Source organism: Falco biarmicus, chromosome 6, assembly GCF_023638135.1.
Source record: "Falco biarmicus isolate bFalBia1 chromosome 6, bFalBia1.pri, whole genome shotgun sequence".
Classification (NCBI taxonomy): domain Eukaryota; kingdom Metazoa; phylum Chordata; class Aves; order Falconiformes; family Falconidae; genus Falco; species Falco biarmicus.
In genome coordinates this window covers 77,992,375-78,017,574 of record NC_079293.1, presented here as the reverse complement: position 1 = coordinate 78,017,574, position 25,200 = coordinate 77,992,375, and the positions used below count along the sequence as shown (strand labels likewise).

General features: G+C 43.6%; 1 protein-coding gene across 2 annotated transcripts in view; it reads left to right on the top strand.

Moving 5' to 3' along the window:
* The window catches only part of PTCHD4 (patched domain containing 4), a 92,725-nt gene that overhangs the window by 2,727 nt on the left and 64,798 nt on the right, over positions 1–25,200 (top strand). For both annotated transcript variants that reach the window (XM_056344035.1, XM_056344034.1), the window contains exon 2: positions 23,364–23,844. In XM_056344035.1, coding sequence (XP_056200010.1) covers positions 23,364–23,844 — 481 coding nt within the window. The remainder of the gene's footprint in view (positions 1–23,363; positions 23,845–25,200) is intronic.

Here is a 25,200-nt window from a genome sequence, read left to right as displayed (position 1 = left end):
GCCAAAATCTGTGACTACACTTAAGAGAAAAGCTAACATTTACAACCCATTTCTGTGGATAGGGAGAGGACCTGGTGTCACTGAGAAAGAGAAACATGCTTTGCCACAATTTTTCTTTTTCTGGTACAGTAAAGACTTTTGTATGACCACGGTCAGCCCTCAACCTGGCCAGCCTTCAGCTATGGTGTGTTCTTAGAAACTCACCTCCTCTGGTCTCTTTGCCTTCAGCTGCTGGGAGTAAATTACTACTTGGTTTAGATTAATTCATTAGGTCATCTCTGCCATCTCTGTTGTCCCATCTACCAAGGGTTAGGAAGCTGTGAGCAAACATTTCTTGCTCTCCCTCAAGCTATGGCCAAAATCTTGGTTTAATGCAGGCTCCCAGGCTATTTTCTGACCTCCCTCTCTGCACATCTGAGCAAAGGCTGTAGAAACCCAGGCCTGTGTTGCATGTTTTGGGGTGTCTAGATGTGTTCAACCAAAAATATCCCAGACACTGCACCCACCAGGGTAGATCAGTTTCTGGATGTTCAGCAAAGGGACACAATTCCTGTGGCTGTAGGCTTGAGGTTTTTAAATTTCTTTTTACTTGAGTCATGGCAGAAAGGAGCTAGACCTCATGGGAATGCAAACAAGAGGGACAAATCTGCCTGCCCTTATTCCATGTGGGCCAATGTTCATCACGCTCACCAGTCCTTGACCTTGGGAGCTTCCTCAGTTAAACCATAAAGACCCTTCAGTATCTTTTAGGTTGCCTCACTTTCTCAAAGGACCCATTGCTTGACCAATACTGGTAGATTTTTCTCTGTCTTGGTCTTTTAATAATGGCCTCAGATTGAATAAAGTTCTTCTATGAACAATACGGTGGGTTGACAAGCCATGAGTTTCCAAACTGTGAAGGTGTCCCAGATGTGTTTAGTTCACAGCTGACACGAGTCAAGTGTCAACTTGTACTGGTTTGGGAACCACAGTGACAATGTTGAGCTGTCCCAACCTATCTTCTGCTCCATCATTGACAAAAACATCTTGCAGTTTTTTCTTTCCTTCAATCCTGGTGAACTGCTCTCACTTTGTCCCTCTTCTCATCTCCCGCTAGAGATCAAATTGGTTCACTCCTCTCGGGTGAGGCTGGCTGAAGCCTGGGTGTGGGTGAGCTTTTGCCAGGTCTTTCATGGGAACTTCATGGGAACCATGCGAGCAGGCTTCAGCAAATGCTCCAATTTTGAGACAGCTGTTATTGGGCTGCAAAATGTACTGAAACTGCTTGGCTTTTGCTTAGAAAATCTGGCTGTGAAGGGTCATGACTGTTTAATCATAACTTGCTGTTGTTTTGGGAAAGCTTACAGCCTTGGATACATCTATCTTCACTGCCCCTCTAAGTCAGAAAGTCTTGGTTTCTCCGCTCATCGGAGAAGGAGCAGAGAGATGGCACTTACACTCAGAGTGCAGACTGCAGTGGGGTTTCAAATGCCTGGACTGGTTTAAAATTCACTCTGGCAACACAGGGGTCATTGTAGGCTAGTTTACTCTTCTGAAAGGCCAGGTGAACCAGGCTGTAGGAAAATGCCTTGCTCCCAATGCTTTGGGGACACTGTCTAGCCTGTTCACGGTTATTGCTATGCTACGCTGCAGTCTGCAGCCCAGCCAGAAGAGTGACTTGCCCAAGGTCATGCAGATAGACCGTGGTGGAGCAGGAAAACAATGCTGGATGTGTGAAGTCTTGATGAAGTCTTTTGAGATACGTCCTAGAGCAAGATTGCTTATGCTTTCCCTAGCCCAGGACAAAAAAGCAATATTCCTGTGCTTGGGGTCTGGACTGCACCCTAACTGTAAAGACTGGGCAAGTCTACACTGAGCACTGACCTTTAGTCATCATACTGTTAAATTGCAAGTTTTGACAAATCCCAGCATCATTTTTGTCCAAACTTCCAGGACAGTGCCTGTGCATGACTCCGCAGATAGCATGGGCACGGGTTCATTCCTTGTTGGTCTATCTGCTCCGTTCTGGGGATAGCAGTGTATCTGCTTGGATATATTGTACCTCTGCCCCCAGAGCCAGAGTATGGTCTAAGGCACATTTTTTAATTGGTATAGACAGTATTATTGATTACACGGGGTTTATTTCTTGTGTATGATCAGATATGAGGAAGGAGATTGGGTTTTGACCCTGATTTACCAATAACCCCAGCAAATTTGCTGTCCTTATCAGGAAAAAAAAATCACTACGAAGAAGGAAAATTATTTTTGGACACAGTCCTTACCTGGAGGGAAAAAAAAAGGCATGAAAGCATTTTTTTCAGGTATTTCACCTTTACTGTTTGTTTTCCTGTTTATTTACAAGTTTGTCTAAGAAAAGATAATAATTTAGAACAGATCTCTCTGAGAACAGAATGAATACAACAGTGCTTAAAATGAGCTTTTGAAAGCAGACTGCATTTTGTAATACTGCTTTCGATTAATTAAATATCAGTCATTTATGAACACTAGGCTAAATAGCAGCCAATAAAAGAGACATCTCTATTACCACATTTGTGATAAACACATCAGCTAGATATTGAATCCTTTCTTGCTTAAGTAGAAAAGTTGCTTGTATTCACTTAGCATCTTGAAACCTGTAACTGCAGATTTGCTAGGGGCCAGATTCTCAACTTTTCTCACACTAACAGAGGTACTTTTAGAGTCCTGCTCCATTTGCATTTATGAAGTCTTTCCCACTGCTCTAAGACTAATCCCTCTTTATATGCCCCTGAGGCATGGGTCAGCTCCATAGGGCAGAGAGGATAGAAAACCACAGCCCACCTACATCAGAGTAGGCATCTGCTTATCAATAATATCCACAAACTAATTATTCCTTCAGTAAAGCTGGTCCAAGTACAAGAGTTCTCTGACTCCAAGGACCAGACGCTTCCTTGGAGGCAATGTGGCTTTGCACCCATTTGGGATACCACCCGTCCCAATCCAAGCCTGTGGCTCAGGTCCTGTGAAGTGCTCTGTGGCTGGCAAAAGCTGCTAAGTTTTTGCTAAGATAAAGCAAAATAATAAAATATGAGCAGGGAGAAGATCAGAAGAAGAAGGCTGGAGACTGCAGATAGTTTTCATCTCAGCCTTCCGGATCAAGACAGGATTGGGCAGGCTGAGCTCAGAGTAGCTGCTCCATAGCACAAAAGCAAGCATAAAATGTTTGAAAGCAAGTAGCCTGTTCTGACTCACAGGTTAGAAAACTTATTTTTTGGGGAAAAAAATAATGAAAAGACCCTCTTGCTGTTCCAGCTGTGTTTCTGTGCTGTCTGACAGGACTAGGAAGGGCTCCTGGAGGGGCTGGTGGAGCTGGTGCCTGTGACCGGTTAGCTGTGCCCTTGCTAGGAGATGTCCCTGAAGCTGTCAGCTCCTGCAGACATGATTAGACAGCCTGTCTGCTCCACGTGGGCAAGAAATGAAGTGTTTCCTTGCATTTTTAGGAAAAATTCTCTGCTCCTTCCTCTGCTTAGTACATTAGGAAAGATCTTTTTCTTAGCTGTGCTAGACCAAGCATTAAGGCACTCCTAGGAGGAAGGCCAGGCTATGAGCCCTGACTGCACCAGGGACAAGAAACCAGGTTAACCTGTACCAGGACAAGGTATCCCAACATAAACAAAGAGCACGAAGACTGCGGAAACCTATCAAAGCAGAAAGACAGCAGAAACCAGTCAAAGCCGGGATGAGGTTTAGGGTGCTTTTTTTGCATTGCTTCAGGCATGAACTTAACTCTCCTTATCAGTCATTGGGGTAAATTCCACTTTCACCCTACCATGGCTGTAGACAGCAGGTTCCTTGAGTGTGGGGCTCATTCCTTCACATCTAGCAGTGGAGAGCAGTGGCCATGTAGAAGACTGCAAAGAAAATATTCTCGACTGACCTCTCAGATGGCCTTGGTCAGCTGCTTCATGCCTCTTCCTTGCACCTATTCTGCTTTTTAGGTAGTCAGCACTTGCTGGAGGACGTGGCCTTTTATGCAGTGCTAGGTCTTCTGGAGACCTTGCTGTGATGTGAATAATAATAAAGAAGTAACTGGAAGGTTGTTTGGGCAGAGAGAAAAGGAAGACACAACTGCAAGCCCCTTCAGTTAGTAGTGACTGCTCAAACTGCGGATATCAACCGCTTGCTAAAGGTAGAAAGTCCAGTAGCACTTTGCCATCTTCCTATAATAGCTAATTTCTGGACAGAAAATGTTTTTTTATTTCCTTTACTAAATATTTGGTGTTTCTATGTTGACATAACTTCTAATTTCAGCCATCCCTATACCTTTACAAAATGTCTTTGGAGCCCCTTACTGTACTGGCTGTGTGAGCTGTTGGAAGGCTCTGAACTTCTCTCTCTGGGTTTACAATGGATGCGTATTCTTGCTATCTGTAGCAAGAATTAAAACAAATTCAGATACCACCATGCTAGCGAGGCAAGAGGATACAACTGACAAGCCTTAGTAAAGAGGACGTGTCATCTTCCCAGCCAGAGGAAGATGCTTTTACAGAGAGGAGATCTTTAAACCAACATTAACTGATTAAATATATGTTCTGTGGCAGAAGTGAGAGGAACTTTAAGACACAATTAGATTAATAAATATGTCCAGAAAGTTCTTAATTTATTTAATGTCCTTTATGTATATGTGATTATGTATATTACATACATATCTATCTTTGTTGGTAAGCAGTGATGTAGGTAAGATTGTGCTAGACATTTTGAAAACAGTAATCTAAGAACAAAACCTGTATTAAACCTTTTCAGCCATTAAGAAATAAAAGACCCTGGTGAGGAGCTCTGCACAGTTGTTATTACAGAAGTCACGGTGGAAAAACCTGCTGACTGGTTTTCCAAGAGGAGTGAATTGAGTTAGTAAAATCACGATCTTGCATTTATACAGAAATCTTTTAATTTATGCAGACCCCACATCCATTGCACCCTCCTAGTGCAAACAGCGAGACATGCCGTGCATGGCTGGCGCTGGCGCTGAAAAGCAGCTTCAGACACAGATGAAACAAAGTCTTCAACAATGTAGGAAAGCAGGAGCTGTGTGTGATGGAAAAGAGAAGGGAAGGCAATGGGAGGCAGAAAAGGCAAGCTATAAAGTCTTTTATACCTCTGTCGCTCACTGTATTAGTCCTGTTCTCTGTTTTCCTACCTACCAAGGTGTAAGATGCTCACGTGGAGAACAGATAGTAAAGGAAGTTCTCAGCAGCGGGGCTGTGAGGCATCTGACAAAGGCAGAGAGCAGTGACAAAGCTCCTGAGCACTGCAGAGACGATCACGTGCAGTGGCACGTGCCGTTGCCCTAGGCCTGGGATTCACGGGGTGCGATTCAGCCTCACTTTTACACTGGTGAGGCCATGTGGGAGCAGGAGCTTTGCGTGAAGTGCTTGGAGATCTTTGATGACACTAGCAAGTAGTGGCAGTGGGAGGATTTCCAGCTGAAAAGAATTACTGTGGAATCAGCTCAAGGGCAAAGAGAATAATTTGTTGGTGGGCAGCTCTGGTATGGCACAGAAATTTTGTTTCTGAAGCTTTTTTTTCTCCTTAACCCTGCTCACACATCGGTGGCTAATTCCTCCACAATGCCAGTTCTACATGCCCAGCAGTGGCCTGGCACACATCAGACAGCCCTCCCACAGTCATGAGTCAGCCAGCTCAGCTCTTCTCTCTGTTTTTTGTGTTTTGGCACCAAACATGCCCTCCTCCAGTCCACTCTTGCTAGCAAACTGGTACCACAGCCAGGGAGCTGCTGGGGGGATCGTGAGCTGTGAGGCTGGCATGTAACTACTTGGCTAATATTGCAGAAAGGTTTTGGTCTGATAATGATCTATAACCAAGATGGAAAAAGTCCTTTGGCACCACAGGTGTATAATGTTTCCTGAATACATATGATGGCAAATGTTTTGGCATCTCCCAGAATAATTCTTCTTTAAAAATACCAATTGCACAAGTATTAAAGCCTGCTTGTCTGCTCTGAGGGCATCTGAGAAGGCAAAGGGCTGTTCTTCTGACCCGTCCCATGCCTCTGAGGGCAATGCACGTGGTAGAGACTTTAAGTGTAATGCAGCCCATCTACTTAGGGTACACAAGTTGGGATTAAAGATCAAGCTCCTCGTGGGCCAGTCTGCCACAATAAATGTCCTAGTGCAGTCCGTGGGACACCTGGGAGGTGCCATTGAATACCACCACAGGGATGCCCAAACACCTAACATGTATCCTCTTGCAACATATAGGGAGCGTAAACATCACCTATAGGACTGGTTTAGCGGGCACGTAAAACTTATGCCCAAGTAGGTGCCTAAGCATGACGGAAAAGTTGCCCTTGGGTAAGACAGGGTCTTGCTTTTCTTACACCTTGCATAGCTGTTTCCACCAGTGTTACACAAGTGTTGTCAGTCTGATGTTATTCTTACCACATACATGGTGCATTTTTGCGCTTGTGTCAACAGCTTCATAAAGGGTGCTACGATTCAGAGGTGGCCATGGAGCATTTTGCTGCTTCTGCGCTTAATCACATACTACCTGTGCAAAATCACGCGCTAACTGTGCTCTGTGTAGGGCCAGCCCATAAAATTTCAACTGAATCTTTTCCTATCAGAAGTTGAAATCAAAAGCATATGTGAAACAGCGTATATCCTGGCCTTAATTTTGTCTTGGAGGAAAACAAGAGGAGGGTAGATTCCCACAGTTTCATTATAACAGGACCTTAAGAAAATGCTTCCATTTTTTGTTGTTGAAATGGTTCTGTCAAAGTATTCTTTCAAAATTATTTCCAAAATATTTTGCTCTCGCAGTATACTTTATATTGGAAAATAAAGGAGAATTTTAAGAGTTACTTTAAAAGGAAATATTTTGCCATGTTCAAATTTTGGAGAAGGAGAAGTCACTCGGGTTTGAAAATCACAAAGAAATGAAGCCACCCCACCAGCTCTGCTGGGCAGGATCCTGCCTGGCTGAGGACACTACCCAGTCTCTGTGGACACAAATGTATGTATCCCCTAAACAGGGTGCTCTGGCTCTTGTTAATGCTGTTTTTCAGTGGAGACCAAGGCAGCATTTTGATAGGCAAGGGATCCTCACTTCCAGTCTTCCAAGCAGGTTTAGTTTGTAAAACAATTTGCAGTTCATTAAGAAGAAAGATGCTGTTAGCAGTACTTCATTATGCAATGCAATCTCTTGTTTGATGGGACCTGTGACTGAAACATAAATCACCCTTTCCCTAACCATTTTCCAGGATGGTGTCTCAGAGTAGATTTTGATTCATTAACAAAATACATTAACAAATCCAGTGCTGAGCAGATGCAACATGGAAATATTCATGTGCATTTTTCTCCTTAAAAATCCATAACTCAGTTTGCTCATGTTCTTGACTCTGATCCTACTGACTAAGGTTTTATTTGCAGATAAGTACAAAACACCCTCCAAAAGAGATTGCACTAGGTAGACTTTTGGATCCAGCAGGCAAACCCACTTCTCTTCAGGATTGACTGGAAGGTGTGGCAGTAAATGCTCTACCAGCGGTGTTTCTTTGTGAACTAGCATTATTTTCCTGTCCAAAACCAATTTTCCACCTGCACATAAAAACCACGGGTCACCCAGTTGATGCACAACAGATTTATTATTGTAAATTGCACAGAAATTTGGGACACCAGCAAAGAAACATGAATGTTTCTGTATATTTACAAACATCTCTCTGACCTTTTCTTTCCCCAGGCTTCAAGATTAGCACAAGTATTATGCTTTAAATATACACCCTAAATTAAATTTCACAAGCTCGATAAGCGTAAGAGCTCCCTTGCTCTCGTAAAGTATTGGTTGTTTTGTTTTTGAGAAGAATTTAAAGAAAAGGTATTTTTTTCTCCTAAAAGAATAAAGCTTGTATCCTTACAACTTTTACCATCTTCTTGCTCCTAGTACAAGATTTTGGAGGTGGGAGAAAGAGGAGGACATCCTTGAAGGGAAATTTGTGTTATATAAATGCCAAATACTGTAATTGCATATGTTCAGTGGTTTTTCATCAGAATAATCAACTCAAAAGGAAGGTTAAAACAGGCCATTTGTCACCACTTAACAGATCTGAACAAAGCTCCTTTAGGAATGATTCTGATACTTTTCTTGTGGAAAACCCAATTACTCTTTAAAGTAGCAAAAATTACAAGGAAAAATAAGGCAGAATAGGATATTTTTTCACTTGCATTAGAGCAGCTAAGTAAAAGGGAACCAGGACAGAGGATAGCCCAGAATGAAACTCAAAGGAACTCACGTGCACCCTTCAACCGTTTGAACTGGGTCTTTCCTATAGCATCTTCAATGAGGATACAGCGGACAGAAAGAGCAACATTTCAGATGCTGTTTTGTGAATGAGCAGTTTGGGGGGTGGGATGGTGGTTTTGGTGCAGGACCACGTATTCCAGAATTCATATTCTGCTGCGACTTGGATCCTTCTCTCCCTTACATTGATTTTCCCATCACAAAGAAGTGCTGCGGTGCTGCTGGAGAATTTAGTCAGGGAGCTGTTGGAGCTTTAGGAGCAACCTCGTGCCTCTTACATGTAACATCAAGAGGTCAAAGATGCAAAAGGTTTATAAGGTCAGTCTAGCCCATTCCCTGGCCTGTGCAGGATTATGAGGAAATCCTACTAGAAAAATTAATTCAGATTGGCTTGGATGGGAAATCAGTCATGCGGGTTGGAAACCGGCTGAAAGATTTTAAACGATGATTCGTGGCAAATGATAATGTAACAAGTTTATGGAAGGCATATGGAGAATTTGTGTTAGGTCTGGTCTCATCTAACATCTCCATTAATTATTGGGAAGTAGAATTGAATTGCACAGGAATTAAATTCACAGATAATATTAAACAAGGCAGCAGCTGAGTCAGAGAATTTACACAGGCAAAACTAGAGCAGTTAGAAACCCAAACAGAAAATAAAACTATTTTCTGGAGTTTTGGTTGCATTCTGGTCTCCAAAGGGAGACCTAGGTACCTCCCTTGGAACAGATTTCTGTTAGCTGAGTTTTGCCAATGTTGAATTGAAGATGTAGTGCTGCTTAAATGATATGACCAAGGTCAAAGAGAACGTTGTTATTAAAGTTGAGATTTTGCAACCCCCCAGAAATGGCGCTTAGTTTTACTTCTGATTCTGACACTGCTTTGCAAGTATGGACATCTCACTACTCAATGTTGTCCTTCATCCTTCACCTTCTTGCGGGTCAAGTTCTGCAGGACAAAGACAGCTCTGTACGTTGAGTTTGAACAGTGCTTTGGAGGCTGTAGGTGATCAGTTAAATAATCAGTGAAGCCTTGATAGATTGCTGTTTTTTCTTAGTCCTTTCATTGCCTTTCTAGAACAAAACTGGTTGTCTTCTAGAGTCTTGAGCTGACTGTGTGGGTCTTGGATGGGCCAGCCTTGAAGTTGTTTGGCCATGTTGTGCATCACCTGATTGTTCCCTAGCACTTCAAATTCAAGTATCCTCATAACCCTAATGTCAAAAATTGGCTCCACTTTGTCCCTGTCGAATTTTGTCATTCATTAATTATATTCTGGTTGTGCCAGGGAAAAATTTTCATATCCGATAGTCCTAACAACTCAGTTGAGCTGGATAGTTACAAAATATTCAGCTGGATCATTTCTACTTTTTTTTTTTTTTTTGTCCAACTTGAGTGTGATTGCAGACCAAGCCTCTAGGCACAGGCTGGTGATGTTTGTAATGGATTGTGAAGTCGGGCCATTTCTTCTCCCCTTCTTGACAAACATCCACAACGTCAGGGCATGTACTGCTGTGAATGGCACCTGATCTGGTCTGCAGTCAGGCTGTGACCCTGCCCTGCCACCAAGGGTCCGTGACGTAGCAGTTTGTGGATGTTCATACAGAGTCACGATGGGAATATTCATCCCACAGATGGATTTAGATGGATTTATTTTTTCTAATTTGAGCCCTTTTAGTGTTTAACATCTAATCTGAACTGGCCCCAATATGCAATCAAAGGAGAGAAGGGTGAACCTCCAGAAGCAATGTATTTCACTTTTTCTAAGCAACTGCATTAGGAGGGGATGAACTCACCCTTCAGAGGCATCATGAATAAGAGAAAGAATGTTTATATTATGCATTTACCTTTCAAATGGTTAAAATTGGGTGAGCTGAATCCCACCATGCATTTATTTCAAACCACCAAAAAAACCCCCCAACAAAACAAAAAACCAACCCAAAGTTCCATGAAACTTCCACAAGGATGGAAATACGCTAAATCTGGAGGTCTTTATAGAAAAGACCTGTCAGGTGAAGCATTTCCAAATGACCTAGGGTATAACCTGCTTTTGCACTGACATGAGAAGAAACTTCTCGTAATAATTTCACAGGGAAAATCAAGGCTTTTTCTTGAGTCCACTGCAGCTGTGTCTCACACCAAATCTCTGACAGGGTTTTGAAAAACTTTTTTTGGAAATTATTATTAGGCAGTTGCAAAAGAACTAAAATACATTAATCTGAATAAGGAATTATCTTCCACTGAAGGAACCGGAATTAAATGCCATCCTCCTGCAAAATAGATTGCCAGATATTGACAGTTTATTGCAGCAGGGAGACTGAGATTTTACAGAGTACTCAGGAGACAAATGCTGAGTTTCTATCATCTGGAAGTGGTTTACCATCAGATACTCTTTGGCTTGATTTATCAGAATTTTTCCCTAAATATTTTTTTTGTTTGATATCCAAAGGTGGTTAGATACCACAAGGTCCCATCACCTACAGCACTTTTATTTTAAAACTAAAAGTCCAATCCTTCCTGTCTGCCAGAACCAAAATCTTTTCAAATAGGTTATACTTACATAAATTGAAAGATCACTTTGCACTCCAGGGGACTTTGAAAAGCCTTCTTTTTTAAACCATGTATTACATTAAAGTAACTGTAAAATGTCTATTTGGGGGGGGGGGGGGGAAATGTTGATGTCTTGCAGGGAAATATCTCAGATAAGTTGAAAAGGTGGTGGTTGTTGTTATTATTATTATTCTTTACAACGAATATACTACATTTCTTCAGAAGTTCTTATACACAGCAACTAAATATCCACCTTACCTAGCATCTTGAACTCATTCTTCATAATAGCACATTAACTTATAAATCTAAGCACATCTATAACCTAACTTTATGCATTTAATGAAGGTACTTAAATCAGGGTTTGTGTCACTGTGGGCTCTAGGAGGACTAAAAACCCTAAGAATGAGATTCAATCCATTGGAGATCAAATTGCCCTCCGGAGGTGCCCCCCTTTTTCTCTCCTCCTGGAGCAGGCAGCCTGGTACTCCTGGCAGTTCCACCCTGTCGAGTTTGGTTAGGCAGCCTGGGCTCAGGACCTCAGAGTTTAAATTCTGACTTTTCATGTTTTGAGCCTTGTTCTGGCTGAAAAGGCACATCCAAATCAGAAACTCTGCTTGAAGTTAATAGCTGCTGTGTACTCACACGAAAGGACAAATACTCAGCCGTGAAATACAGCCACCTTGAGGATGAAGCTGTTCAGGTGTTGCATAGCTCACACCACCACCTGACTATGGGGCTTGAGCACAGGAATTAGAGAAACCCTCTGCCAGCTGGCGGCAAGGAAGGGATTACATCTTTTTTTTTTCTTTTTTGCTTCCCATTGAGTTTGCATAAACCTGGATTATAACTCCAATCCATTTCACCACATGCCGCATGAACTGCTGCTCCTGAGCTTGGCAGGGAGGAGGTGCGGGCTGAGGAAGGAGAGGGAAGGGACCTCTCCTTTGGCAGCATCCCCAGTTCATACTGTGAAATAAAGTGACTAAAGAAACTCCAGCATCAGATGGGAAGATCTCTGGAACGTGGGCAGTTTCTCCAGTTGTGTGTTTGCACAGCACCTTGCGCAGTGGGATCCTGAGCCATGCCAGAACCTCACTGGTGACCAGTGATTATGGTCTGAACAGAGACCTCAGTGTCTGCCATACCTTGTGTGGGTTCTCCCAGGTCTCTGCAGCACAAAGGCTGCATCAAGATGAATTGATCCCAGCGTGGGATCTCTCACATGTTCATCTCTAGATGGAGGGTTTGGGCTGATGCAAAATTTTCAGGCTGTCGCACGCTATTGTTTAACACTTGTTTATCATTGCAAATATGCTCTGTGCCAGCTGAGGCAGCATGAGACATGCTCTCCCACAGTGGATGGCTAAAATAATAAAGAAACGCCAGCCTTTGTAATGATAGCAAACTTCCAGTGGAAGAGCTCTCCAGCAGTGGGAGATAATGAGAAGCCCAAAGCAGAGATGCTGCCAAGAGTTTTACTTTTTTGACTGGCATAAGAATTACCAAAAATCTGTTAGAGAATCCCATGTGACAGCATCTTCATCTCTGTGGGCTACTGAGAACATAAGATTTTGTCATGAAGGGCACATGTTACAAGGTGATCTCGAGACAGGTTTTACAAATGCAAAAACTACCTGCTGATGGTTCATATAAGGGGGTGAAAAATCCCTTTGAACCTACTGAATTCAAAAGTACCTTCAGTGGGAGTTAGCTTTCTCATATGCAGATCCAGAACCCCAGTTTCAGTTATATTTTAATGCATAAATATAGGCCAACTTAAATGCCTCATTCCCACTCCCCCTTTCCAGATTCTGGTCCATTGTTACAATAAAAAAGGAAAAACATCTGAAATCAGACATTTTTTTGGCTCTCTCCAGCTCACAAATGGCCAAACTCATTAAAAACCAACGTATGCTGGAGGGAAGGGGGGGATGCTTCGGGGCAGAGAAATTGCTTCACGATGCCAAATTTGAGATTAAAAAAAAAAAGGTGGGAAATCTGATTATCTCTTAAAAAGGAGGAATTTTCAGCTGGAAGTGTTAAGTGTTCTTAAGTGTATCTGTTTTGCTCAGTGCCTTGTTATGTCTTATTGAGCACCACGAGAGTGGGAGCTCCTGACAGGACTTGGGTAAGAGCACAACAGTGCCTTGCGTTTGAAGGCTGGGCTTAGTTAAGCCTGCAAACTGCTTAGCTGGAACTTAGCCTTCAAACCACGCCAGCCCCCAAAATCTTGCCATGTCATGCGTGGCTCTGTCTGATTCTCCATTATTTCTTTCCTTCTTGCCTTTGAAAAAACATTATTGCGGCATTTCAGTAGTTTGGCTGCTGGTCCCTAGAGAGACCAGGAAGAGCGGAGACAAGAGAAAATTAAAGAGATGCTTGCCAAAATAAAACATAATTTAAAAAGAAAAAAGCACCCTTTTCTGTGTCATTATTGAAACTTTAGATTGTTAGAGCTTAAATGATTCCTGTGGATCCGCTTTACTCCTTGCTTTTTATTCTCTGCTGTTTATTTTTTAACATTTCCTTTAGATGGAGTAATAAAACCAGGCAAATCCAATTCCTTCTTCTTCTTGGCAGGTTTTCTTCCTTTTTTGTGTGTGTGTGAATTGGACTTCAAGCAGTGTAGGTGAAACAATTAGAAGAGGTACACAGTGGGATCCACACAAAGCAAGAGGGACTACAAACCTGTCAGTGAAAATGTGTGCTCCCTTTTTAGGATCTCCTCTTAGGGAAAATCCTTGGGTCCCATCCTCGTCCCCCCCAAACCCTTCAGCTTGCGCATTTGAAGTGCATGGGGAGGTTTTTCAAACAGTTTTATGGCTTTTTAATTCTGTTGATATGGAAAGAAGAAAAGAAAGGAGGTTTTCTTGATTTTTAGCATTTTCTGCTTTTTATTTTACTTAAGGAATTAGGTCCTTGTTTAGCCTATAGCTCCATGGACTTCAAGAAAGCTTTAAGATTAGACATTCACAAGAGGCAGAAAACATTCTGGTGCAATATTGTCTTGTTTACTTCCATCTGGAGAAAGCCATGACCCTCTTGAGATAATAAACTCTCTTGGATTTCACTAGGACACCAGAGAGCTTTAATTCATTAATCTTGCTTCCTTCTTTTTGCCAATTTCATTCAAATCCCGGCATTTGGGAGAAGGATTTCTTTGTTAAAAAATGAACAGTTGCATTCTTTCTCCCCCTTCACAGCAGCTGGTTTCACTTTTTTTTTTTTTTTTTTTTTTTTGTTGAAGAGCTGGAAAATCCACAATGAGACTCCCAAAGGTGTCTTCCAGCTATGTTATGGAAGACAGTGTCTTGATGTGTGATGCTTTAGAAATGCAGAGAGACTGGAAATTGGGCTAGATGGAGCACTGGCCTGCAGTGAAAAACCATTTCTTGTCTTTTTATGCTGGTTTTCATTTTATTCCTTTTCTTTGAACAGTTTTAACACTGAGCTTGAGCTGTGGATGGATTCAGAATTAATATGGAGTATTCATTAATATAAAGTATTCGTGCTAGAGTTTTCTAGAGTTTGCCAAATACGAGAGATGGTACATGTGTTCTCCATACACATGCCTGCATACGTGAGTGTGAGTGTTTAAATGCATATATCCATACATTGGGGTTCGGTGCATCTCCCTTGAGGCACTGCTGTCTCCTTAGTGATTCATTCCTATGTTTCCTTTTGGCACAAACAAAATCCTTCAGGATGTATAGTAGCTGTGCACAAGACCATGGAGACAAGCACAACTTTTTTTAGTTGAAACTGGGTATTCTTCATGGTTTAGCACCTGACAGAGCTCTAGATGGTGTCCCAGTTTGCACAGGTGAGGGGCCACAACTGTACCATGCAATGCAGGAGTGTGGATTTCCCCTCCTAAAGCCCTGTGGCACCTCCTTACAAAAGTCTTGTATAAAGCAGGATTTGAATAGATGAAAAATATAAACTCTGTTCTCCTTGGTGATGTGAAACATAGAGGTCCTGGGATAGAAAACCAGTTTTTGAGGAAATCCCCATGCCTTAGTGTGAAGCTCTTGGTTAGCAGGATCAAACTGCCAGGATCTGGAGCTGGCCTGCAAACACTGCAGGTGGGGAAATATAGCCCCATTCAAAAACCTCCAGTAATCAGGGCACTGGGGAGACCCCCAGTGCTGGGAATGGGGTTTTAATCCTCTTGAGCTGTACAGATCCCTACACACAGGTCTAGGGAAACACAGTATTGCCGTGCAGGGCTGGCAAGCCAAATGCCCAGGAGCAAAGAGATGCCAGCAGGAAGAAATAACCCATGTTCCCAGCCCGAAGTGTGACTTTTGGGGTGGAAATGCTTGAAATTTCTTGTTCTTCTGTTGGTCTGTTGCGGGGGGGCGGGGGAGGTCAGTTTAGGGTGGCTAAGCCCAGCCCTGAGTTAATGCTACTTTGCTCGATGTTACGGTGGGGCCTGGGGTCCTGCGGAGGGGCGGGAAGGAGGGATGCTGGAGGGGGATGGGAAAGCAGCAAGCGCTGAAGCAGGGACTGCAGTGCAGTGGCTCCCGAGCAGGGCTGTGTTCATCTGCTGCCACTGGCACGGCAGCACAGGGCACGGGAGACACAGCTCTGCTGTTTGCAGGAGGATGTCAAAGCAACTTTGCTCCTACCTGCCTTCTCCTGCCCTCTTGCTGGGTTGTCAGGGTGCAATAAGAACTGCTGTTTCATTACCCCTTTCCCTGTACTTTCTCCCTCCCACATCCCTCCTTTTCACATTTCCAGTCTCTTTAGGGCACCCCACTCCATTGCTCCAATTTATTTTTTTTTTTACAGTCACAACAAACTCCACTTCTATTGTATCATTGACCACTTCCTTGTCACACAACCCACCCCCCCACCCCCCAAGCACACTTCCCACCTGCTTGCTTTGTCCACAGCCATCACTCGGACAGGAACTCATTATGGATGGGCAGGGGAAACTGTTCTCATCCGCGGTGATTATTTTTACCATCATCCTTCATCCTGTGGGATTTAGGGGCCAGATGCAGCCTGATGTTTTGCCCTATGATACCAGGGCAGAGGCAGGCTGCGGAAAGCAGAGGGCTGAACCCAAGGTGACTGCCTCGAGGGCTTTTGGTCCTGGTTAGGGCAGAGCACGAACTCAGAAGACAGTATATGGTGGGGAGAGAGCTGTGGTTCTGTGCCTTCTGGAAACAAAAGGACAGCGATATTTTAAGACCTGACCTGGTAGATTTACACACCCAGGCTTGCCTATGACTTGAGAAACCCTGCTGACACAAGTCTCCTGTGGAAGGTGAACCTGTGCCACTAAACAGCAAGTTATGCTGAGCTACCGACCTCCCTGTCCTCCTGAGTAAAACCATCCCAGCAGTCCCCAGGCTGCTGAGCATCCAAAGCAAGCTGCACCCTTCACCCCTGGATCCATCTCGTGGGGCTGGGCTGCAGCCACCACTTCACCTGTCTGAACCATCTGTGCTAAAGCCATTTCACTGCTGTGCCTGTGACCCTGCTCCTGATGGAGAGGAGAGAAGAAGGTGGCAGATAGGCTAGCCATACTGCAAAGTGACCTCCCCAGTGCTTGCAGTCCCCTTTGTGCTGTCTTTAACCCCAACGATAACATCTTCCCGCAACACCCTTCCCCACCTAGGGCAGGTGTGTAACCACAGCCAATATGGGTATTGCTCAGCAGCTTCAGGGACACCACTGTGTCCTTGGGCACACAGGTCCTGCTTAGGACAACTGAGGACAAAGCTGTGCTGGGAGTAAACTGGGCAGCAAATCTATCCCTCTTTTCTCAGAAGAACTGGGATGGGATCTGAGATAGAACAATTAGGAATATGACCTTGAGAATGAAGGGGTCAGTTGAGCAATGAGGAGCTTGAAGATAGGACAAAGAATAAAGGAGGCTTGAAAAGATGTAAAGGTGAAAGATAATCTAGGAGGGAAGGTTTGGTGTGGAGTAAGCTGGTCTGGGATGGAGAGGGTTTATCTTGTATTTTCATTCCTGAGGGATGTGCAGGGGAAGCAGAAGGCAAAGGTATGGCCTTTTCTACTTTCCTTCTGTCCTTGCTCTCTCTTGACAGAGATGCCCAGCTGAGGGTGGTGAAACACTGGCACAGGTTGCCCAGGAGAGGTGGTAGATGCCCCATCCCTGGAAACATTCAAGGTCAGCTTGGATGGGGCTCTAAGCAACCTGATCTGGTTGAAGATGTCCCTGCCCATGGCAGGGGGGTGGACTAGATGACCTTTAAAGGTCCCCCAAACCATTCTGTGATTCTGTGAAAACTGTGAAAATCAGAGTGATACTGAAGACACAAAGTAGGAAGGACCACTCAGAAATACAGCATGTCCAGCACCAGAAGCTCCTCCTCAAAGAGCTCTCTAATAACAATCACATTTTGCTATTGCACCCTTATGAATTCCTCCAAAATTTGATTTATTTGGAAGGAATAAATCTGTGTTAGGAACATTTCTCTCATTCTCTGTTATTAATCCTAGAGTATTTGAGTCTCTTGAAATACTTTTCTTCTGTTCTTGTCTCTTTTCGAATTACCAGATCAAAAACTAGAAACCCAAAGCAATAAGGGCAAGGATCACAGGCCTGGACTCATCAGAATGAGGTGCCAGGTGGTTCTGGCTGCCTTTCAGGTGTTCTGGGTATAGATCTCCCTTACTTAAAAATCACACTAGTGATCCTTGATTTTACTGGGAGGCAGCTCAAGGTCTGTATGTTTGTTAACCTGCAGGACATGCCTGTGAAGGGACTAATGTGAGCCAGGAAGGACAAGACAGTTCGGCTAGTTTTGTGTTTGCACCTGTCACTGAAGGTGGGTTAATATATCCTAACTTTTTTAGCCTGATAAAAGCTAGGAACAAGTCTTCAGTAATATTGTGGCTCTGCTGTAAACAGGGAGACAGGCAACTGCAGAGGTCATGTCTGGGTTTGACCTGTACCTTAGGATGGGGAAGGTTGTCCTATGGGTGTGCCTCGCTCTTCCCAGTGACTATAAAACAAATTTGCTTGACTGACTGGTGAGCTGAACCTCATCATTGCCAGATAGCTGGAAATAACTGAATTGGTCTTTATTGCAAGAGAGCTACAGGATTATTTCCTGGATAGCTTCTTATGGCCACCTTCATACCTTTTATTTTTGCTGAGTGAACAGACCACGTGGCCATTGCTGTGTCCCTGATCCCAGCGAACCCTCCCCCCCCTCCCCCCCCCCCCCCCCCCCGTGCAGTTTTACCTCAAATGCATTGCACTGGGGGCTTGCTTGCCCTGGGCTCCCTCTCCATTGCTGAGCCATACGGAATGGCTGCACCGGGACAAGCACAGCAAACAGTCTGGTGGGTGTGCAAGAGCACCTACGCAGCTCTGAGGGCAGGAGAACTGCTATGCTGACATAAATCAGCGATACGTGGGACCATTTGAAAGGCATGCTTCAGGAATTCTTGCTAATTGGTAGCTGTGCAGTAGGGAGTGACTGATATAAGGTCTCCATGGTTAACTATATGAGGGACAGGGAAATCGCGGTGGTTTGGGGAGAGAAAGATCCCTCCAGAGTTTTACAGTGAGGTTGAAGGCAGGCAGGAACAACTCTATATGTTAAACCTTAAAGGAAAAGGGATTTAATTTTGTTTTTATTTTATTTTTTTTACCTTGAAAACCTTAGGTGAACTAAAGCAACTGACTTCATCCTAACCTTTGTGGATTTTAGTGTAATACTTTATTTAACCTACGTTTGGTAGAATAGGAATGTCCTTACCACGAGGACAAACAACTGCATTGATCTTATTAAGATGTTTATCACACAATATATTTTTGATAGGCATTCCTGGTTGCCCTCTGTTGAACATTTTTAAGCTTTTAAGACAAAATAGAGTTTAACCAGGATTGCATGCTTTATCCTAACATTTCTATAATGTAGCTTGATAATTATCCATCACTCCAGTTGATAAGATGTAGCAGTTAAAGAAAAATAAAAATAGAGATGAATTTGCTGGCAAAGGTCCTGCGAATGTACTTGAATTAAAATGATCTCGCAGTAGGGCACAAGGGCTCCTCTCCTCCTTGCCAGTGATCTGAAATGACTTCTAAACCTCTCACCAGCCCTAACCTCTACTGAGCAGGGCGCTGGGAAGGCAGAAGCCATGACATCTCAAAAATATTTTAAACCCTCTGTTTTTCCCATGAGAGAGAAGTCAGTGGAGGATGGTGCCATTGGAAGCAGGGAGGAGAAGGTGTCCTGCCCAGGGCTGGCATGGCAGTGGGCAGTGACACACGGAACCCCTGGGATGGGAGCTGGGGCTGCAGCAGCCACGCTGAAATTATTAAGGAAACAGAAAAGGTCCCAGGTAATTTAGCAGTAAGGGAGTATTGCTAGTATCCCTCTGGGCTGCATGCAGAGAGATCTATGCCTACATTAGCACCAGCAAAAGATATTTAGCTCAGCAGGAGCAGCTGGTTTTGTTTAACCTGAGAGATCCCGCACTCAGCTCTGGAGCAAGCCAAACATCCCCATGACATTTACATGTCTTTTTAAGATATTAATGGTCCCAGCATCCTTCACTGACAAGCTGCTAGCCTGAAATATGGGAGGGGTTTATTCTGCATCCATCCATTCACCATTAGTGATTTTTACTGCTGAATGGACAAGGAGTTTGGGTTTTCAATCACATGCAAGGCCAGGTTTGCATAAGCACAGGCAGCAAAGTCCATCATGCTGGAGGAAAAGAAGAATAACGCTGCCCACATCTGTCATCTCTCACTCCTCTGAGAACCCTTAGTTCTCATCCTTCTCCCTTTCAAACTCTAAATCTATCAAATGACTTTAAGGCATCTAGAAAAGAGAGGGGAGTACACAAAAAACAATTTAATAATATCCATCAAATCAAAGATTTTTGCTTTGGCCCGTGTTTAAGATAAATATCACAGGCCCCAGCCAGCAGTCTATATTTCACACCACTTTTAAAGATGCTCAGATCTGGAGAGAATTAGCTGCCATCGGGATGGGCCACGACCCTTTTTGTCCTCTGGGAGAACAGACACTGTGAAGTTTTCATTAGACATTTAAAAAAAAAAAAAAAGAGAAAAGCACATAGACACAGCCTGGGAATCTGAAGTTCAGGCTCCAGCCATGCTAGTGACCTTGCTAAAGACAGTTATCATCTTATGTTGTAGATCCTGTGGTTACACGTGGGTGTACAACCAATAACTATTGTTATTACTCGATTTTCCTGGTTTGTTTATCTGTGTATAAGGTCAAAGAGTGGCGACATATGTAGGTAAATCTGTAAAGGGATGTGTAGTCTGAAGCATGAAACCATTGTTGTGAAATTAAAAATGACATCATGTAGGTGTATACCAGGAAGGATGTGCTAATTAATAGCAGAAAGTGCTTTTTTTCATTGAAGATCTAGGCAGAATGAGAGATCTTGTTCAAAATCTGCCTGGTCTTTAGGCCTTATTTGTGCAAGTCATTGTGGCTTCATTTTGTTTCCCAAAGCTTAGGCTTAGCCCAGGAGTTTAGCTGTTCACATCTTCTTTCACCAAGGTGGTCCTGGATGACAACAGAGAACATGGGAAGGCAAATAACTCCCTGAAGCACCCATGAGACATCCAGAGGTAGTTAGGTCCCTGGCTTGGGGGCCTCTGGGAGATGCTGAAAGTCATGTTGGCAGCACTCGATCTTCATTTTCCCACACATCAGCCTCCACCTGCAAAAAGGAGGTGAAAGGCACTCTTTTTCCCCGTCTTTCTTCTGTCTATCTTGCTGAGATTGTAAGCATTGCTGTGACAGCCCTGCCTAGCACAACAGGGCCATTATCTCTCTAGAGTGTTTGGCAAAAAGTACGAGCTGTATTAGAAAAACGCCCCATTTCCCCAAATGCTGTGGTGGCAGGTTTGTGTTTGCGTGCTATAAAAGCAGTCGAGGCAAAACCTTGGGCAGATAGGAAGCAATCTGCCTTTGGAAGGAAAGGGATGGACAAAATGACCTCAAAGCAATTCAGCATCTTTGATTTCCTCGATGCCATCTGAAAGCTCGCTCTCTATTTTGCTGACATATGAGCTGGGTGCCCTATTGTACATCAGTGTAACAAATAGCCGTTATCTTCGGTTTCATGGGAGATATGGCAGAACATGATTTATTTGTGCCTGATCTGTTGCCTCTTTTGAAATGCTGCCATCGTTCGGTGCACCTTTCCAAGAGGAAGGCAGATGGTCATCACAAAGTTTCCCGTAACCTTGCCTTGTGTGCTGCATAGTGAATCAATGAAACCTGAATTACAGTCCATTGTCTGGGTCTGGAGCTGTGCTGCTAAAGTATCCTGCAGTGGCTGAAAATGTTTGAATGTCAACACTACATATATACTGAGGAGATAGGACATTTCTCCCTAAAATTTCAAAGCAGTGCCAAAGGGGATTTTTACCAAGAAGTTGCACCTGATGTGAGCAGGGACTGCATTGCTCAACCTTAATTACCAGATTGGTAACGTACCTTTTGTGTGTGTTAGCTGTGACCCCCTCCTCGGAAAGAAAAAAAAATAAATTGGAATAATAACTCTAAACAGGATTCTAACATGAAATGCCAAAGACAAGGATTTTTTGGAGCCAGACGGCACCAGCTGCCCCTCTGCGCTTGCTGTCTCTGCTTCTATGACATTTGCAATGAGGCTTCAGGTGATTTGAGAAGCTGGCATTAGACTGCAAATCACCTTTCATGTCAGCTTGTGCCAGGATACCTTGCCAGAAGTCGTTATTTCTGTGGGAAATAACAACTGGGAATAGGGAAAAAATGAACTTCTGAAAAGCACTTTGTCACGTTCCCTGGACTGTGGCAGGCAAACGCTGAAAACAGCGTGAGCTCCTCCCCTGAAAGCGGGCCATGGGCAGAAATTTCTGTGGGGGGATTACCCCCTTTGCATACCGGAGACAAGCAAGGTGAGTATAAAAAACATTTTCAGTGCTGTTGTTCAATTTCTGGTATTTATTTATTCTATGAGCAGACATGCCAGAAGACATCTATGTTTTGTAAAGCCTGGTACCTTGCTTCATTGATTTTTCCTTAGGATGGGATCATTACGATGAACAGATCTGACAATTTCAGATAACAACCTGTGTGCAGCACAAGTGTTTCTAGAAATGGTTAATGTTGGATGTAATAGATGTTAAAAGTGTCCCCGCTCTTCTGGCCTTTCACAGATGACTGCTTCCAAGGGTGTGTAGGGCAGAGCATCTCCCAAATTCAGGCTATAAGTCAGCTCATTCCCACAGCGGATGCATTATTTCATGTGAACTCACTGCTGCAACATGTTTTATACATTAACTGGTTGAGAATGTTCTGTTTTTATTAAATAGAAGAGGAAAGAAATCTAAAAACTTATAACCTAATTTACGGGACGGGGCAAAGTAAAATGTTATTTGGTGTGCAACAGACATTTAATCCCCAGGTTTAGAGTTTTTTGATCAAAGAGATTACTTGTGCTAGGACATTTTTATCCAATCTACTGAGTCTTCTTCCTCAGTTTGCAACTGGGTTTGATCTTCTAAATCCACACAAGCTTCCCCTGTCTTGAAAGGGGCACATCAAAGTTATTCTAGAGAACTAGAATAACCAGTGGCTTAAAAGCAAGGACCTTCCTTACAGGACCTTTCTTTCAAAATCTTTCTTAAACAACAACAACAACAACAAAACAAAAAAAACCCCAACCCAACAAAACCAAAAAAAACCCTCCACCATCTAAATGAGACCAGATAACCCTACCCCCAAAAAAATGCTCTGGTCTTGTAAACAGACACGGGCTGATCCTGAATGCACCTGATGTGTCCTTTACTAATTGTCATGGAGTTTTGTATGTCCTAGCCCATACCAAAAAAATAAGTGAGACCAGAGAAAGGTCTATGTTCTTGAAATATAAAAAACAAATCCTGAGGTGTAAGGTAGATTCTTTTCTCTGTGCCACTGATATAAATTAATGAAATCTCAAATAAACAAATCAAAAAGTCCAATTTCAATTATATTTTTCTAGAGCCAGAGCAGCTATTAAACTTGGTGGATCGTCTACGTTGACATCTGTATACTGAGGAACCAGGCCTCATTTTCTGTACATTTTCCAACTTCTTTAAAAACATTTCCAAAGTGTCAGGAAAATCACAATTCTTCCAGAAATTGATCCTAATCTCAAACAGCTCGTAATTCAGTAGCTGGAGATTTGTCACAGTTAGAAGGCAGGGAAGCGACCCCTGCCGTGGGGTGAGGAGCTTGCATGCTACACTTCGGTCCCCGAACATCTGGGACCACAATGCGTATCTAAGCAGTCCCTGAGCTGCAACACAGCATTGCAAATGAGTCTCTAATGAGTAAGCAGTAGAGTTGTGGCAGGCAACAGGGATGCATCCCAAAGCCCACCGAAGTGAATGGCACTACTCCCGTTGACTGCAGTGGCCTTTGAGTGGAGCTCGGCATGCCTGTGAGAGGAAGGTGGAGTTGAACGATAGCACTGTATCACCTCTTACACAACATAACCGCATGCTCGTCTTTTTTTACTTTCTCTCTCAGGATGGCAGGAGCAGTTTTATTGGCCACCAGCTCGGAGGGGTCATGGAAGTGCCAAACAGCAAGGACCAGAGAGTCAAGTCAGCCAGAGCCATCCAAATCACTTACTACCTCCAAACGTATGGCTCTGTCACCCAGGACCTCATTGGGGAGAAATGGGAGAGTGAATTCTGTAAACTGATGCACAAGATGCAGCTGGATCACCAAGATCTACAGCTCTACTCATTGGCATCCTTCAGCCTCTGGAAGGACTTCCACCAGACCAGTCTCTTGGCCAGGGGCAAGATTTTGGTGAGCCTGATGCTGATTCTCCTGACTGCTACCCTCTCGAGCTCCATGAAGGACTGCCTTCGTAGCAAACCTTTCCTGGGACTCTTGGGAGTACTCACTATCTGTATTTCCAGTGTCACTGCGGCAGGGATATTTTTCATTACTGATGGAAAATATAATTCTACTCTGTTGGGAATCCCTTTCTTCGCTATGGGTAATTATTTATCTTCATAATAATAGGATTAACAGAGTTTAATGACAGGATTGTGAATTATATCCTGGTTATAAAAGTGCAGATTTTACCTTGAGTGAAAGTAAGTCTAAGTCATTTTCATCTTGTTAAATTGATCTGTGCCTTGCCATAAAAAAAAAAGAAAAAAAAAGAAAAAAAAGGAAAAAAAAAAAAGGAAAAGGAAAAAACCCAAAGCAGTAGCAACAATAAAGAGCAAATGATGCTGCTGGAATCTCAGCCAGAGTGAGAGAGGGGCAGTTTTATTGATCTCTGTTACGAAATGAAGGAGAAATTGTTATTGAAAACTAGTCAGCTCAGCACAGAAAATGGATATGTGTTGACCCGACTTTGATGGGAGGCCAGCAGAAAGAGTAAGTTAAAACAGGAGGGCACTGGGGAAGGAAAGATTTTAGCATCCTTCCCGGCGAGGGCTTCTCCTCCAGCTCTGTGTGAGGGGCAGAGGGGAGCAGCTTGGTGTAAGAGTAAGATTGATGGTCCTTATCTCAGAGAGGAGATTACTGTTGTGGTGTTTGCCAGGCTGTAAGCAAAGGGGCCTGTCAGTATCTGTAGCGCATAATCCCTCGGTTTGCGGAGTCCCAGATCAGCTGCAGAGATTTCCTTTGTGTCACACCCAGGCAGGGGAAGGTGCAGAATAAGAACAAACACAAAATCCAGCTCTTTTAGCAGAATTGCTTTCATTCCTTCTGTTCCCATTTCTGTTCCAAACACTTTTTAGTGCCTCTTGTGTGGTTCATGAGTTTGCTGGGAAGGTACGTTGGAAAGAAAGAGGGAAGCACGCCTAAAACGGCTTGCTGAGGCAGCGCTGCTGGGTGCAATCACATCCCAGTTTGTCAGAGTTTCACCATATTGTGAGTCTGAACCCCAGCAATGCCTCGATGCAAAATCTCAGCAGTGGCGGGCCAAACCCAAACCCCTTCATGCTGTTTTTTTGATGGCAGGAAAACTTATCTGTGGACAGAACTCTGCATCTTTATGGTTAATTTCTTAAATCTCATTCATGCTTCTAGTGCTCAAACTCAAGTCCTGTGCTACAGTGAGAGATACCTAAATATGCAAAGCCATGAGCTAGAGTCAAGGTTTGGAGAAGGGTCTTATATTTTTCTTAAAAACCTCAGCTTCTTAAGAAATGACATTTTCTTGCTCTTCCCCTTAAGAAAATTCCTGTAGGTATATGCACACACCCCCAGCCCCCTGCCTCCTGTGGTGTCTGTCCCCTGATAATGTGTTCGTGTCACTAACCAAGGGGGCTGAGCCGTAGCCTCATCAGTCCTGCACCTCTGGAGCAGCTGGCTAAGGTGGGAAGGAGTGGCATGGGGT